A 17795-nucleotide genomic window follows, 5' to 3' on the forward strand; every position below is an offset into this window, starting at 1 on the left:
CTGCACCTTTTCCCCTTGACACCAAATTGTTGTCGAAAAATGGCCGATCTTGCGTCACGTGAGCTTGTAGATTGGCTTTATTGGCTGAGTATTCACCCCCAGAGTAGGGATGCAAGGGTTCATATGGTTTTATATGGACACATTCAGGAGTAAGGCCATAGCATCAGCTAAACAAGTGGGGTTCATCCTGCAATCTTATTACATTTTGAGATCTCGTGTGCAAAGTGGACATTTTAGCCCGTCTGACACAAAGTTTTTTTTTCAAGCCTTTTATGAAAGCCTTGTTTTCAAGGCTTTCATAAATTTTATTTTTGTATACAATGTTATTATGAAATTATCATTGTCTTGTATTAGTACAGTGGTTGTCAAACCATTCATTTCAGGGTGACCCCATAGTTACAGGTCTGGTCTAGTCCATTTGGAACCCCTTCAATGAACTCTGAGGGCCCCTGGACCCCACTTTTACTTACTATTTTGGTAGAAATCAGTGGTATTAAGAAACTAAGTACATTTATTCAAGTACCTCTGAAAGTCTTATCAAAGAAATGTAACTTACACGTTGCTGCCATTCACATGGCATGTGGCTCTTGCATGTGCATTGTGCACAGCAGTGGTTTTCAACCTTTTTTGCATCAAGGACCCCCAAATTGACACATAATAGCCCAGGGACCCCCATTTGAAAAGATATGCCAGGGACTCAACCATTTTAATTTATTGGGGGTCCCAATCTACACTGTAGTATGATCATCAGTGTTCATTTAACTCTGAGAGTGTACACTCTCAGAGTTACAGACACACAAGGTTCAATTTGGTTCCTAACTATTAATTTGTCTGGGGACCCCCTGGAACCCCCTCAAGGACCACTGGTGGTCCCCAGACCACTGGTTGAGAACCACTGGTGTACAGTATGATATAATGTGCTGTAGCATTGCATTTAATAAACAGGTTTCTGCACATGGAAGGATGAAAGCAGCACTCCTTACATTATCTGGAATGCATCCTTCTAACAACACAGGTCGAGTTATTTGCATATTGAAACTGTCAAACGTGTCAAACGTGTCAAACATGTCATTCACATAATGGCATGTGGCCATGCCATTATGCTTTCATCCTTAGATGTGCAGAAACCTGTTTAAATCTGTTTATTAATTGCAATGGTACAGCACCGTATATCAAGGCAGAGAGTTTCACGATCAAAGTGGGTGATGATGTCATCAAAAGAAAGGATGAAATTACCTACCTGGGCTCCATCTTGGAGGCAAACCTCTCTGGTAACAAAAACGCCGAAAAGGTGATCAAAAATGTCAACCAAACTACACGCTATTTGTGGAGGATTGATCGTCTAGTCAGTAAGAATACTCTGAAGATTCTTGCAGGGGCCCTCATTCAAGGTCATTATGATTATTCATGCACTTCATGGTATCACAACACCTCCAAGTCCTTAAAAACAAGGCTCCAAACATCCCAAAACAAACTTGTAAGGCTACTTCTTGGCCTCAATCACAAAACCCATCTAACCCCTGCTCATTTTGCTAGGATTGGATGGCTTAGGGTTGAGGACAGAGTACAGCAACTTGCTATGGGCCTGGTCTTCAAGATACACCACAACATTGGGATCCCCCTGTATTTGTCAAAATACTTCAAAAATGTTAATGAAGTCCATGATCATAACACCAAAGGCAGCTCCACAAATCATGTTCAACCCAGATTTGGCTCAACTAAGGGAATGAACTCGTTCTCATGCTATTCATCAAAAATGTGGAATGCCCTACCAAAAGGAGTAAAGGAGTGTAAAACCCTACTCACTTTCAAAACTGCCCTAAAGATACACCTTCAGGAGGCTGCAATTCGAAAATGGCCCCTGTCTAAGTCTTAACCTACCCCCCCTACCCCCCCCCCCTCTTTCATTTTCCTCTTTTGTATATATATTTTTCCTCTCTTCATACCAGTAACCTGAAAGCTGATTGTATGACATTCTGTATAGTAGTGTGTATCTGTCTGTATCATATATGTCATCATGATTATTATATATATTTATTATATATGTCATTTTGATTATTATTACAAAACTTGCATTAACCACTTCTATATACTTGGCTATTTAAAAAATTAAATCACATTTGAAAACTCGAATTCTACATTCTACATAATGAGTACTTTTACTTTTTGTACTTAAAGTATATTTTTATGCCAATACTTTTACTCAATAAAAATGTTAATACCGAACTTTTACTTGAGTATTTTTACATTGTGGTATTGCTACTTTTACTTTAGTAAAACATGTGAGTACCTCTTCTTCCACCACTGGTAGAAATGTTACAAGTCTCCATGAACTGGATTCAGTTGATCTAAAATGTAGATTTACATTCTACATCCAGCAGAGGGCGTGCTCCGTCTGACACGTTGGTTTACCTCCCGCTGCAGATCACAGAGGAAGCTCTGTTCTCATGTGACGTCACAACACACCGTCAAGCCAACAACAATTAACGGCAATTCTCCCGGAAGTTGGGGGATTTTGCTTTCAAAATAGAAGCATTGATAGATTGAATATTTTTATTAGGCAAAAAATGTAAAACAGCACAGTTACATTTAAAATACTTTGTCTAACAGGTCCGTTCATAAAAGTCCTTGCGGACTTGTTTCCAATGAGGGCCTTGGTATTCAATTCATAGGCATATATAGTGGCACCACAATTCAAATATCATTACAAAGATTGTCCTTTGTCCTAACCAAGTACATGCACTCAATTGAATTTGTGAAATGGGACATTCTGCACATTGAGTACTTTTACTTTTGGTAGTTAAGTACATTTTGATGCCAATACTTTTGTACTTTTCTAAGTAAATTTTGGTTACTGGACTTTTACTTGTAACTTTCTACATTGCAGTATTGATACTTTTACTTAAGTAAAACATTTGAGTACTTTTTCCACCACTGCAAACAAACAAACAATCAATTGATTGATTGTGTGAGCGCTTAGTTCCTAGACATTTATTTTGAAGTTTGCCACCGGAACTCTAACTTACTCAAATAACTGATTTGACACACTGGTCAAACTGTGTGAAGTGAGGTGATCAAACAGTAAACTGTGTGTGATTTACTGGTTCTATTCATTAACCAGCGGTACAGGAGGGAACCGGACGAGGCAACAGGAGACACACGTTGCCAGACGGAGGCAATAATATAAAGACCCAGGAATGAGAAGCAGGACAGCTTAAAACTGGGAGAGAGACAGACAGAACAGTAGTATAACTTCTGCTTGTGTTGTTGCTGCTGCTGCTGCTGCGTGGCAGAGAGACATGAGGACATAGAGAGAGAGAGAGACAGACAGAGGACACTAACAGACAGACAGAGGACACTAAGAGAGAGAGAGAGACAGACTGGGGACACTAAGAGAGAGAGAGAGAGAGAGAGAGAGAGACAGACAGACAGACAGGGGACACTAAGAGAGAGACAGACAGACAGACAGAGGACACTAACAGACAGACAGACAGACAGACAGACAGACAGACAGGGGACACTAAGAGAGAGAGACAGACAGACAGGGGACACTAAGAGAGAGAGACAGACAGACAGGGGACACTAAGAGAGAGAGACAGACAGACAGGGGACACTAAGAGAGAGAGACAGACAGACAGGGGACACTAAGAGAGAGACAGACAGACAGACAGACAGACAGAGGACACTAAGAGAGAGAGAGAGACAGACTGGGGACACTAAGAGAGAGAGAGAGAGAGAGAGAGAGACAGACAGACAGACAGACAGGGGACACTAAGAGAGAGACAGACAGACAGACAGACAGAGGACACTAACAGACAGACAGACAGACAGACAGGGGACACTAAGAGAGAGAGAGACAGACAGACAGACAGGGGACACTAAGAGAGAGAGACAGACAGGCAGGCAGGCAGACAGACAGACAGACAGACAGACAGGGGACACTAAGAGACAGACAGAGAGGACAGTTTTTCAGTGTTTTCATAGATATGGCAATTAGACCATAAAAATAAACAGACTGTCACTTGTTCACAACATAAAAGACTTAGTTGAAGATTAGTTGACAAGCTTACAGACTAGTAGACACAGACAGACTACAGACTAGTAGACACAGACAGACTACAGACTAGTAGACACAGACAGACTACAGACTAGTAGACACAGACAGACTACAGACTAGTAGACACAGACAGACTACAGACTAGTAGACACAGACAGACTACAGACTAGTAGACACAGACAGACTACAGACTAGTAGACAGACTACAGACTAGTAGGCACAGACAGACTACAGACTAGTTGACTAGACTTGTTCATCTTAACCTGTATTGACCATAAGGCTCCTGTAGGTAACTCCTCACTTTTCATGGAGTATTCTTTGTAAGTAAATGAATAGATTCCATCTTCATACAAGATGTCTGCTCTGTCTCTGTTGCTCTCCAACCACCGGCTCGTGGCCGGTCTCCTGGCGAACTTGTTGTCGTCGATATGCATTGTCTTCATCAACAAGTGGATCTACGTCCACTACGGGTTCCCCAACATGACCCTGACTCTCATCCACTTCATAGTGACATGGCTGGGACTCTACTGCTGTCAGAAGATGGATATGTTTGCCCCCAAGAGTCTCCCGCTGAGGAAGATCGCCCTGCTGGCTCTGAGCTTCTGTGGGTTTGTGGTTTTCACCAATTTGTCTCTCCAGAACAACAGCATAGGGACGTACCAGCTGGCCAAGACCATGACCACCCCGGTCATCATCCTGATCCAGACGGGGTACTACCAGAAGACCTTCTCTACCAAGATCAAACTCACAGTGGTAGGTCACACCTGGATATTCAATAAGTAACACCTTTCAAACCTGTTGCTTATTTTACCCATTTAAGACCTGAGGCCGATTCTGCAAATGCCTTCTAAATCAGTAGTTGGCACACACACATGTTCAAAAATAGCAGATGTACAAGCTCGCGGCACGCTGTGAGCTTGTTGCGAACGCAGCGGTCCGCGCAAGTGGAGCTTACTATGACACTGTGCTCGGCTTGTGTGTGTCTCCGTGTGTGTCTCTGTGTTCATGCAATGCCTAGTAGAGGGCCAGAGGGCGCCAGAGTGCAGGAATTTAGACACAGCCTGCAACACACACCCCCACACACACCCACGGCCAGAGGGCGCCAGAGTGCAGGAATTTAGACACAGCCTGCAACCCACACACACGCACGCACACACACACACACACACACACACACACACACACACACACACACACACACACACACACACACACACACACACACACACACACACACACACACACACACACACACACACACACACACACACACACACACACAGTCAATGTTCTCTCCCCATCACAGTGAAATAACACGGATTACAAGTCCGTAAATACACAATATTTCCGAGCTGCGTTCGCTTCCAGCGTTCGCGCGTCTTACTTGTATATCTGCTGAATAGCCAACATGAGACTCGGTCATATTGATATCCTGACCTGACTGCACATAAAAAATGTTGTGTTTCATTTGATTTATTTACACATTTCTAACCTTTTATTTACCTAGGGTAGGTATGCTGCTGAGCACGGGCGTTTTTCAGCAACGCCCTGCACAATCTCTCTCTCACTCACTCACTCACTCACACACACACGCACACGCACACACACGCACACACACACATTAAAACCCAGGAACTGACCTGTACAACCAACCAGTCTTTATACTGTTGTCCACTGTCTGGAACAGTCTGGGGTTCAGTGCCTTGCTCAAGGGTACTCCAGCTGTGTTGGGGGAGGGGTAGGTGTTGGCCATTCACGTTGGATCCGGGGGATCCAACTGAGAACCGTGCTTCTCTAACCATTTTAGGCCAGCCTTGCGTTGAGAAGTGGTCTAAAATATGAATTGTCAACATCAGGAGAGAAACTGAAGTTTCACTACTCAGCTACTTATTGTAGTTTGTCTCTGTAGGACAAACTGTCAGGTGAGACAGTAGTGACTCTGTTGAACACTGTCTCTGTAGGACAGATAGTGTTTGTAGGACAGACTGTCTGTCTGTCTGTCCAGACCATGTCTGACCCATCTCTGGTCCACAGAGACTCCTGTGTGTCTCTCAGTCTCACATACAGACCAGTGTTTGTCCTTGGCAGGTCCCAGGTGTGTGTGTGACTGTGTGTGTGTGTGTGTGTACACTCTGTTGACCAGAGGGAGACGCCCATATAAAACGATATACAGTATTGTTTTTACATGGGTGTCTCCATGTCCACTATATACTGTGCACACACACACACACACACACACACACACACACACACACACACACACACACACACACACACACACACACACACACACACACACACACACACACACACACACTCACACACTCTTACTGTATGTATGTATCCTTTTTAAGTGTGTCTTCCCCCATCTCTCTCATTAGGTTCCCATAACATTAGGTGTCATATTAAACTCCTTCTATGACGTCAGGTTCAATCTGTTGGGGATGGTATTTGCATCGCTGGGTGTTCTGGTGACGTCACTGTACCAAGTGGTGAGTAAAACGCCACCATTTATCCACTTTGAATGATTGATACTCTCTGCGTTTGTCTTAGAACTTTGAACCCAATTAATCTCCCTGTATCTCTTTCTCTCTCTATCTCATGGATTAAAGTTCTCTGTCGCCACGACAGATTTCAGTCATTTAGATTCACGTCACGCACTGGAAATAGACTATCTACAACCTTACGTGTTCCACAGAGACACGTTGTAAGCTTGTAGATAGTCTATTTTTGGTTATTAGTTATTTTAAGATTAAAGAGTATTTGAAGTTGTCAAAGTAGCAATAGAATAAATGTTCAATCTTCCAGAAAACCCTAATGGTCTCTGATATTTCATAAAGGCAATGGTTAAAGCCTCGATCAATTGCAATGTCTTCAAGTGATTTGGCTGTATGGCTACCAAAACATCATAGTTCTACATGTATAAACGTGCTGATTGTTTATGAAACGCAGTGCTAGTGTGTGTGTGTGGGGGGGGGGGGGGGGGGGGCTCATTTCATGCTGTTTCACTAATCACAGATTGGGACTCAGTTGTGAAAATGTATTTTTCTATCTGTTTTCATATCTGTGTCTCTGTAACTCTCTATCTTTCTCTCGTTGTACCACCTCCTCTCTGTATGTCTCTCCGTATTATCTCTTTCATACTCTCTCTGTATCTCTTTCTGTCTCTCTGTATCTCTCTCTCTGTATCTCTCTCTGTCTCTCTGTATCTCTCTGTATCTCTCTGTCTCTTTGTCTATATCTCTCATCCAGTGGGTAGGAGCTAAACAACATGAACTCCAGGTGAACTCCATGCAGTTGTTGTACTACCAGGTACTATTATAGTTACAGTGGTAGTGATATTAATAATAAGAATAGTACTGTTAACAGTACAAACAATAATGATAGTAGTATTAGTAATAACAGTATTAGTAGTACTGTTAATGATCATTGTAAACATGTTCCACCAGGCTCCTCTATCCAGTGCGTTCCTGCTCGGCGTGGTGCCTTGTTTTGAGCATCTAACTGGAGATGGGGGAATATTTGGACCCTGGTCCCCGTCTGCTTTGGTAACACACACACAAACACACACACACACACACACAGACACACACACACACAGACACAGACACAGACACACACAGACACAGACACAGACACACACAGACACAGACACACACAGACACAGACACAGACACAGACACACACACACACACACACACAAAAAGAGCTTGGATCATACCACCAATGTTCCTGTAAACTAGAACCCTAAAACGATGGCAGACTCTTGGGTCCGATCCCGTTTGTGTCAAGTTGTAGACCATAGATTACTGTTGTAATGTTTTGACCAACATTTTCTAATAATTTTTTTTTTAATTTTATTACAGTTTCTATTTGAGAACATTTAACTTAAGACAAACAATTACAAATAAATACAAAATAATAGTTTTATGACACATTTTACATCATTCATCATTTATTATATAAAACTAACGGGTAGGCAATGTAATATTGAAGTAAGTCAGTCCTTCCATTTTTGAAGGTTTGTGGTGTTATTCTTTCCTATGGATGTGAATCCTGAGAAGGAATGTTTGGACTTCACTGTACTACAGTATATCGCAATAACCAGCAACAGGAATCTCATTTTATTTCACTACTTTTTTATTTTTGCAGTTTATGAAATGACACAGAAAGAAAGAACGTACAGAGTAAAGTTACCAGGCTGCCATGTTTTTTTCCATTAGGGGTGTGTGTGTGTGTGTGTGTGCGTGTGTGGGCCGTTCAGAACATTTTTAGTTTCACCAAGAACCATGTCAGTTACAAGAAGTCACATACAGTAGTTAGGTAGCCAGGTTCCTTGGCTATTCTCTGTATTTTTTCATGAAACCATTGTACGACAGCGGTTCATCAGACAAAAAGGATAGTTAAAAGTCGCAGCCCTAGAAACGCATTCAGAATGGCGCTGCGTTACCCAGGCAGACAATAGAAGGCCCACTGTTTGTTTCTACACTGTGTAATATTCTGCTTTCCTAGGTCAGTGGGTGTCCAGGGACCCCCAGGGGTCCTTGAGGGAGTTCCAGGGGGTCCCCAGCAAAATGAGAAACAGTTTAATCACTTTATGCTTTGGTTATTCAGAAATGGCAAATTTACAAGCCCATAGATCTGAATGATATTTTTAAAAAACATTTAGAAAGACCTTGTGAAAAACGTTTCTCGTATGGGAGTCCCTGGCACAAAGTCTATTCAGATGGGGGTTCTGCATATGAATTTGGGGGTCCTTGACATGAAAATGTCTGAGAGCCACTGACTGACCTCTGTGGCGTTGTTGTTGTCTCTGTTGACCTTATAGGTGATGGTGGCGTTTTCAGGCGTTGTGGCGTTCCTGGTCAACCTGTCAATCTACTGGATCATCGGGAACACGTCTCCTGTCACGTATCCTTTGACCCCTGACCTCTAACTCTGATCATTTAACTTCTGCTGACCAGTGGTGTAAAGTAACTAAGTACATTTACTCAAGTACTGTACAATGTTGAGGTACTTTTACTTTACTGGAGTATTTCCAATTTTCAATACTTCTACTTCTACTCCACTACTATCTCAGAGGCAAATATTGTACTTTTACTCCACGACAATTATATTATAAAACACACATTTAGCCCTATTTTATACCTAGGCTATTTGAAAATAGCAGATCTACAAGCTCACAACGTGTCGCATCGCTCACAACGTGTCGCATCGCGACGCGTTGTGAGCTTATAGATTTGCTATTTTCAAACATTTTAGTACTTTTACTTTTGGTACTTAAAGTACATTTTGATGCCAATACTTTTGTACTTTTACTCAAGTAACATTTTGAACACAGGCCTTTTACTTGTAACAGAGTATTTCTGCGCCGTGGTATTGCTACTTTTACTTAAGTAAAAAGTACTTTTTCCACCACTGCTGCTGACAAACAATCATTAATCAATCAATCCACTCTCTCTTTCTTTGCACAACTACAGGAGAAACATTTTAAAGCTACAGTCCCTACGTTTTTATGTCCATTACGTTTCTCTTCTAATGGAGAAAGGTAATTGCAACAATTTCCAAACTACAACTTCAAATAACTTTATTGACATTGTCAACCTAGTCGAGAGCAGGGTCTACATTTCTCATTGGAAGAGTAGGGAGACCACCTCCAACCACTGCAGATGTACTAGATATATTATGACTGTATATAATCTACATACAGATTGGTTAAATAGCCTTTTATTCTTTAAACTAAGTCCAGGATTTTACTTTTAACACATTAATGGTGACAGTCCTAAATAGAACACAATAGAATAGAAAACAATACAATAGAATATAATATATGGCCTATAGATGTTCTTGTACTACGTATGATTTGTGGGTTCCTTCCTTAGCCCCGCCTCTCAGCTACAATATGTTTGGTCATTTTAAATTCTGCATCACTCTGATTGGTGGATACCTCCTGTTCAATGATCCTCTGTCTTTCAACCAGGTAAGAACCGTTCAATAGAATCATTGATAATCAATGTTACACTGACCAGGTATGACCAGTTCAATAGAATCATTGATAATCAATGTTACACTGACCAGGTATGACCAGTTCAATAGAATCATTGATGACCAATGTTACACTTGACCAGGTATGACCAGTTCAATAGAATCATTGATCATCAATGTTACACTGACCAGGTATGACCAGTTCAATAGGCTCAGCTCCGTGCATAACTGTAGTCCTGGGTTTCCAGAAGGAGGCTTAAAACATATGACATTAAATCTGCTGCGGCGCCAATCAAGTGAAGCTACTGTATACACCGGCTTCGGATGCTATCAATGCATTGAATGGGAGATTATCACGTTTTATCAGACCATTGAATGGGCGAAGTAGGCGACATACTGACCTACCTGCGATTTATCAGACCATTCATTGGGCGTAATCAGGAGCTACTGACCTACTCGGAGGCAGAGCAGTCCCCACAACATGATTTACCATTCTTTGCCTATCGGTACATAACTCCAACGGCGCTGAGTAGGCTCAAGCGAACGTCGCAACGTTCGGGACGGCAACTCGCTCGGTTTAGCTCCCTCGGTGGTCCCTCACGTGGCTCCAGTTCGCTTGAGACTGTGCGCCTCCGTCATGGACCGAAACTGAACTTTTTAAGTCATCCCCGTCGGTAGGTCAGCATGTCTTGATAACACCCAGATGAATGGTCGGATAAATCGCGGGTAGGTCAGTATGTCGCCTACTTCCCATTCAGTGGTCTGATAAAATGTGATAATCTCCCATTCAATGCATTGATAGCATCCGAATGGGGTGCTGTATATGGGAAAATGCACCCGATCTTCTACAAACTCTCAATGCCTCGCGTTGCGCTGCTTTGTGAGCTTTGCACATAATTGGCTATTTTCACTGAATGTTTGTATGCTATGACAAGCCCAGAATAGGGATGCTAGGATTTTAAGTGGTTAAAATCTAAATGCAAAGACCTAAGTACAAGCTCGTACATCTGCTATGTTTGGAAAATCTCGAGAATGTTTGGAATATTTTTGAACAAATCTTCTCTTCTGGGGGTCCCGACTCCCTGGCACAAAATATTTGTGATATAATTATTTTCACATTAACCACTTGAACCCTAGTATCGCTTTTCTGAGGAGAACTTTAGCCAAAAATAGCAGATCTACAAGCTCACAACGCCTCGCAGCGTGAGTTATAGGTGTGCAGAGGGAAAAAAGAGCAGCAAAAGTTTATCTGAAACACAATTTTATACAATATAGAGGGGGTCCCTGCTTCATCTCTCTCTCAGCTAGGGGGTCCTTGGCCTGAAAACGTTGAAGACCCATGGTGCACTCTGTATCTAAGGTGTGTGTGTGTGTGTGTGTGTGTGTGTGTGTGTGTGTGTGTGTGTGTGTGTGTGTGTGTGTGTGTGTGTGTGTGTGTGTGTGTGTGTGTGTGTGTGTGTGTGTGTGTGTGTGTGTGTGTGTGTGTGTGTGTGTGTGTGTGTAGTTTCTAGGTATACTGGTGACTCTGTCTGGCATACTGGCCTACACTCACTTCAAACTGCTTGAACAGGAGGAGGGAAAGAGCCATCTGGCTCAGAGGCCATAGGTTCAGGCAGCTGTCAATCAACACATCCTCCTATTGGCTCTTTAATGATTGTACTTTTTCAGATTTTATTTATGTTGTCAGTGTTTTGTTTTTTTTTGTGTTTTTTTACATATATTTTTGTAATAGATTAATATCCTGAAATATGATCAAATGGTTTATTATTTCTTTCATGGTACTGAAAATGTTTTTGTTTTAGTATTTTTTTTACTTGTGAAACTGGTCCTTATGTTTCAATCTGACTGGTTTTCAAAGATGAACTTTGTCCTGATGAAAAGGTGTGACCGTGTGCCTTCGAGCAGGGAATTATCCTGACAGTTTTGGTTGGTTCCCAGCTATCGATGAAGATTAAAGCTGCAATCCATAACTTTCATGTTCTACCTGTGTTCCCCACACGAACACACTGAAATGTCTTCTGTTCAGCTGTAAAGGCATGGCCAGACTAATATCACTGTCTACTAAATGTCTACTGTTCAGCTGTAAGGGCATGGCCAGACTAATATCACTGCGTAGATATTAGTCTGGAATCTCTGTGTGGAACCTGCATTTCCAAGGGGCGGATTAAAAAAAAATGTCTGGTGATAAACCCACCCCATATTTGCATACTGGGCGCCCCACAACTTCGGGGGCAGCGAAATCCAATCACAACCGAGTGGGGCCAGATTAATCTGCTGAGGGCGTTTTTTTTTTTTTTTTGCACTGGCAGATTCTTCTGGTTTCCAGGCAAAGGCTAAATTGCGTTGCATTGATGCAATACCTCTTATCAACCAGTAGAGGTCTTCTTTGACCACATGATATGCATTTCTCAGTAGAAGATCAGGGAGACTGACCAGCTACAACCGAAACGGTTGTGCTAGTTATATTGTGTTAACATTCTCTACCACAGTGGTTCTCTTGCTACTTTCATTACAAAGACAAATCCATTTGGTTCCACTTGTACATTTCTCAAGAGTTTACAGACCTGCAAGGGTCCATTTGGAGTGCAATCCCTGAGGGTCCCTGGACACCACTTTGAGGACCACTGCTGTACCATACAGATTGGTTGAAACAAGGTTTTATAAATACATAAAAACATATGGATTGCAGCATATGGACCTGGCATCCCTATGTTGGGCAAATGTTAAAACGGTTGAAGTTTAAACAATAGCTGGGGTGGAAGGAAAGAAGGGAGGAGGAGATGAGGAATGATGAGGTGGGAGAGGGAAATATTGTAGTTAATTCTGATTTGTAGTTTTTGTCATTAAAGCAGAGCCAGTATAAACAACAGTATACTGGTAACCATGGTTACCACATACACATCCAGTATGAGGTAGTGCCAATAACAGTGTTACCGTGGTTACTAGCATGATCAGTGTGTGTTGCTATGGTTGCTTGTATGATCGAGTCTGACAGAGAAATAATTTGACAAATGCAATCATTTTATACCTTTCATGATTTATGTTGTTGGAAATTCCCTTTTTCATAAATGTAGCATTTCAATAAAATGTCTTTTATTCAGAATGTATCATTTAAGTGTTTATTTTACACATAAATGTGAGGAAGTTTAAACCATCACAGATCTCAATTACCTTGTTTACACCAAGGACTTTAGAAAGATGAATTTAGATGCGGTTGTAATCTCTGAAAGGAAGCCCACACACTTAAATGATGCTATACACTATGTTACTAATGATGCCACACATGACGGACAACGTTTCAATTCTTTAAGGATTCTTCACTTTCAAAAATAGATCTACATATTATACAACGCGTCACCATGCGACTCTTGAGCTATTGGTACTCTTTAAGTATTGATGCCCATTTTCAATGTATTGTATGGCATTGTTATACACTTTTAGTCTTGCCAATAACTGTTTATCACTCCATATCGCGGCAGTGGCTCAGGGGTAGAGTGAACTGGAAACCGCAAGGTTCCCAGTTCGATTCTGGGTTCCCCCAGAGTTGGTGTCCAAGTGTCCTTGAGCAAGTCATTGAACCCCTAATTGCTCCTGATGAGCAGGTTGGTGCCTTGCATGGTTTCCTCCGCCATCGGTGTGTGTGAATGTGTGTGTGTGAATGGGTGAATGTAATGCTCAATCTATGTAAAGCGCTTTGGATAAAAGCGCTATAGAAATGCACCATTTACCATTTATATCCTACACCTGACAGAATAGGCACACAACCCACATGGTAGTCTCTGGTGCTGCTATCCATCATCTGATGTGGGATTCCGGGTGTTAAATGGAGCCTGTCTCTGCAACATAGTGCCAGTCTTTAAGCATGTCATACAGTATGACAACTCATTCTTTGGCTGAAAATCTGCATGATCCTTTACACACAAAAAAAGCTAGAGCGACTGAAAATAATACAATTCATTTCAAAGGAGCTTTAATGGCATGAGAAAACATACGTTTACATTGCCAAAGCAAGTGTCACAATCATAGAGTTAAAAATTTCACAATACAATTAAAACAGTTTAAGAAAATGAGGAAAGTATGTGCAGTTGGAGGGGGTACAGCATTGTGTTAAACAGAGCTATATCACATTGCAACGTTATATTTTGTATATACAGGCGGCAGGCTATAAAGCTTTTTTTTTAGACAAATGGCCGCAATCTTTTGCAGGCACTTTTGGGACAATTAGCATTTCCCCAACCCCCCCCCCCCCACTATTTAAATGGTATACAAAACATCCTCAGATTTAAAATGAGTTTAAAGGTAGCTGTGTTTATATAGGTCTATGTCAGTAGGTCTATGTCAGAGGTCCACTCGGTACAGATAGTGCAGGAAACACAATGGATAGTAGTCCATTGGCTAACCTTTTATCGCAACAGTTCACAAACCTAGCTGACTGTGTTCGCACATTGTTGTATATTTCTCCCAGTAGGTTTTTTGTCATTGGTCATGTTTTTAAACTCACTTTGGGTGTATGTAATCTGTGGGAACTGGGAAGTATGTGTCTCTGATGTCTTAGTATCGTGCTTGGGCAGGGCAGGTGGTTAGAATGTGTAGCTCTGTTTCCACCACATGTTGTGTGCAGTGGGTGCATAGCTGTCTTCCCTTGGGAGTGGGATCTGTTTGTTTAATACAACAAGTTTAAGTGTCCAAAGTTTGTAAGTGTCCAAAAGTGGTCTATTAAGAAAGGTGCTCTTAATTGCAGTGGTTGTGCTGTATGGATTCCTTAAGTGTTAAGAAGGGGCCATGTTAGAATAGTGTGTTAATAAGTGTCAACCTAACCTACTAGTGAATGAGTTATGAGCAAGCTTGAAACCCTGGGTGGTCTACTCTAGACTAGTGGAGTTTAGTTAAACTAAAGGACCACACCTCCATCAGTACATGTCATTATCTATTCACAGTTTCAACCATAATAGTAGACCATTCAACACATTAATAGCTTCAATCTTATATTTTGCATTTGTTTACATTTTTTTTTGGTATCGGTATGGTCCCGAAGGCTGTCCATCTGTCCATCCGTCCGTCCATCTGTCTTGTCTATTAGGGTGGCCATGGCTGAATGGGTAGCGATGCTGCCTGGCAAACAGAAGGTCCCACCTCCCAAGGTTCAATTCACGGTTCAATACATATTTGTCGAGGTGTCCATGAGCAAGATACTTAACACCTAACTGCTCCCCCGAGTGCATGACCATCTGAGCAACCATCAGCTGGGAAGAAGCCGACCCAGCTGATGTGAAATATCAAATATTGTGAAAATAGCAGATCTTTACATCTGGGGACCCCCCCCCAAAAAAGAAATCATGTGGGGAACCCCCCTGGGGGTGGTTGAGAACCACTGGTCTATCCCACAATACCAACTCTCCCAGTACAGTACAGTTGTGAGACCAGCAGTGATGAGGAGTGGGAGCAGGAGAAGAGTAGGAGATGAAGAGGAAAATGGAGTGTACCACCAGTACAATGACTGGTTTACATGTTGGTTCATGTCCTGACATGTTATTCAGGTGTTCATGTTTGTTAGCTGAGTAACAGGAGGAAGTGCTGTGAGTCACAACCTTTAATTACACATGTGTCACAAACAAACACACACACACACACACACACACACACACACACACACACACACACACACACACACACACACACACACACACACACACACACACACACACACACACACACACACACACACACACCGGTCACATGACCCTGGTCCCAGACAGTCAGACAGTGTTCTGAGAGAGAGAGAGAGAGAGAGAAGAGAGACACAGACAGAGAGACAGTGAGAGACACACACACACATACACACACACACACACACACACACACACACACACACACACACACTCACACTCACACTCACACTCACACTCACACTCACACTCACACACACACACACTGGTGTCTATGGTTGAAACACCTGTTGTCAATCTGGCCTCAGTGTCAGTAAACTATTTTAAAGACAATTGACATTCCCGTGTTATCCTTTACACATACACACGCACGCACGCACGCACGCACGCACGCACGCACGCACGCACGCTCGCACGCTCGCACGCACGCACGCACGCACGCACGCACGCACGCACGCACGCACGCACGCACGCACACACACACACACACACACACACACACACACACACACACACACACACACACACTGTTTCAGGTAGAAAATATTCGATCATAGAATAAATAAAGACATTGTACATAATTTGGTGTCAGTGGTCTTGTAAGGCTTAAGGCTATTTGTTAACTATTTATATCAGGAGCACTGTATCTCCTCTTTTATTTAAAAAATTGTGACGATTTCATTGTCAACTTAAATGAGTCACATGCACATACAAAGATGAGCATCAGGGTCATCAGACTGTATCATTGATCAGGACATTCAGTAAAGATTAATCCTTCAGTTTCAGTAAACTGATGATTCAATCACATGACTTCAATCAATGAAGCAAACAAAAAAACTTAAAGTGTATTTTCTTCACAGTTTTAGTATGTAGCCTACTTGTTGTGTTGAGTCTACCCACTGACCCACTATATATATATTGGATGTAAATTAAAATAACAAATCAAGTTTGAACTTAATAATTCATATATTTATAATATTGTGGCTCCAGTGGTGTAAAGTAACTAAGTACATTTACTCAAGTTCTGTACTTAAGTACACTTTGGAGGAATTTTTACTTTACTGGAGTGTTTCCAATTTTCAATACTTTTACTTCTACTCCACTACATCTCAGAGGCAAATATTGTACTTTTTACTCTACAATAATTATTTGAAAACTTTAGTTACTAGTTGTTTTATTACAAAACATACGTAACCACTTCAGCCCTATATACATTTTGGCCATTTGAAAATGGCAAGCTTTACCAGCATTATATTGTTGTGAGATTGTAGATCGGCTATTTTCATCATTAAGAAAGCCTTTCCAGAACTCTTTCATCATTTTTATTTCATTATTTAGAAAAAATGAAATTGGACATTCTGCAAAATGAGTACTTCTACTTTCAGTACTTTAAGTATATTTTGATCCCAATACTTTTGTACTTTTACTCTGGACTTTTATTTGCATTGCAGTATAGACCAATTATTTGTTTACCAACATTGAGACTGGATGGATGCACAGCAGGTGATTGTTTCACGCAATCAATTCTCAACCTGTTGTTTTGGGGTGCGCACCCGAACCCCCTTTTGTGTGTTGGCTAGTGAGGCGCGTCCTAGCGAGACCTGATAGAATGGGTTTCATTGCGCGCATTCTGGTTGCACGCATACTGGTTCTTATCAGTGTGACGTCGTCTCGGCCGGGGTCTACTAAAGTAAAACATTTATTTGAGTACTTAGTCCGCCACTCATCTGCGGTATGCATGTTGCGGGGGCGACAGTTACAAACATAGAAATTGATAAAATAAAAGTGTGGTAGGGTAATAAAAGGGTAAGGTTCTGACGTCATCAGGAAATAGTGCACTCCGCTTATGGCGCTTTACTGAAACACTTCCGCATGACGTCGACGTCATAGGCGAATCCTTGGGATCCTGATTCTAAGTTCGAACCAAAACACAGCGTTGCCATGTCCATTTATTGTAAGCGACCATGGGCTTGTTTTTCTGTAAAGTTGCTGTAAATTATTGGTAGTTTGCGGGTTGCGGTTTTTTGGGCTTGTTTCTAAAGTGTATGTGCTTATTTGGGCTTGTTTCTAAAGTGCAAAGTCCCACA

The 17795-nt window shown here is 41.8% G+C and overlaps 1 protein-coding gene across 1 annotated transcript; it reads left to right on the forward strand.

Moving 5' to 3' along the window:
- The first annotated feature begins 3848 nt into the window (after positions 1-3848).
- slc35e3 (solute carrier family 35 member E3) lies at positions 3849-12112 on the forward strand. The gene is made up of 7 exons (XM_080421066.1): positions 3849-4810; positions 6439-6549; positions 7310-7369; positions 7507-7605; positions 8886-8968; positions 9953-10037; positions 11547-12112. The coding sequence occupies exons 1-7, from the start codon at positions 4412-4414 to the stop codon at positions 11646-11648; spliced, it is 939 nt and encodes a 312-aa protein (XP_080277192.1). The 5' UTR covers positions 3849-4411; the 3' UTR covers positions 11649-12112.
- Positions 12113-17795: the final 5683 nt, after the last annotated feature.

The sequence above is a fragment of the Gymnoscopelus braueri genome (assembly GCF_963280865.1).
Source record: "Gymnoscopelus braueri genome assembly, chromosome: 23".
Taxonomy (NCBI): domain Eukaryota; kingdom Metazoa; phylum Chordata; class Actinopteri; order Myctophiformes; family Myctophidae; genus Gymnoscopelus; species Gymnoscopelus braueri.

Bases quoted from the DNA above. Each gene is read 5' to 3' on its own strand.
- slc35e3 (XM_080421066.1), top strand. From the start codon at position 4,412: ATGTCTGCTCTGTCTCTGTTGCTCTCCAACCACCGGCTCGTGGCCGGT. The intron at 7,370-7,506 runs GTACTATTATAG...ATGTTCCACCAG, and splicing joins TGCAGTTGTTGTACTACCAG to GCTCCTCTATCCAGTGCGTT. The intron at 8,969-9,952 runs GTATCCTTTGAC...CCCGCCTCTCAG, and splicing joins GGGAACACGTCTCCTGTCAC to CTACAATATGTTTGGTCATT.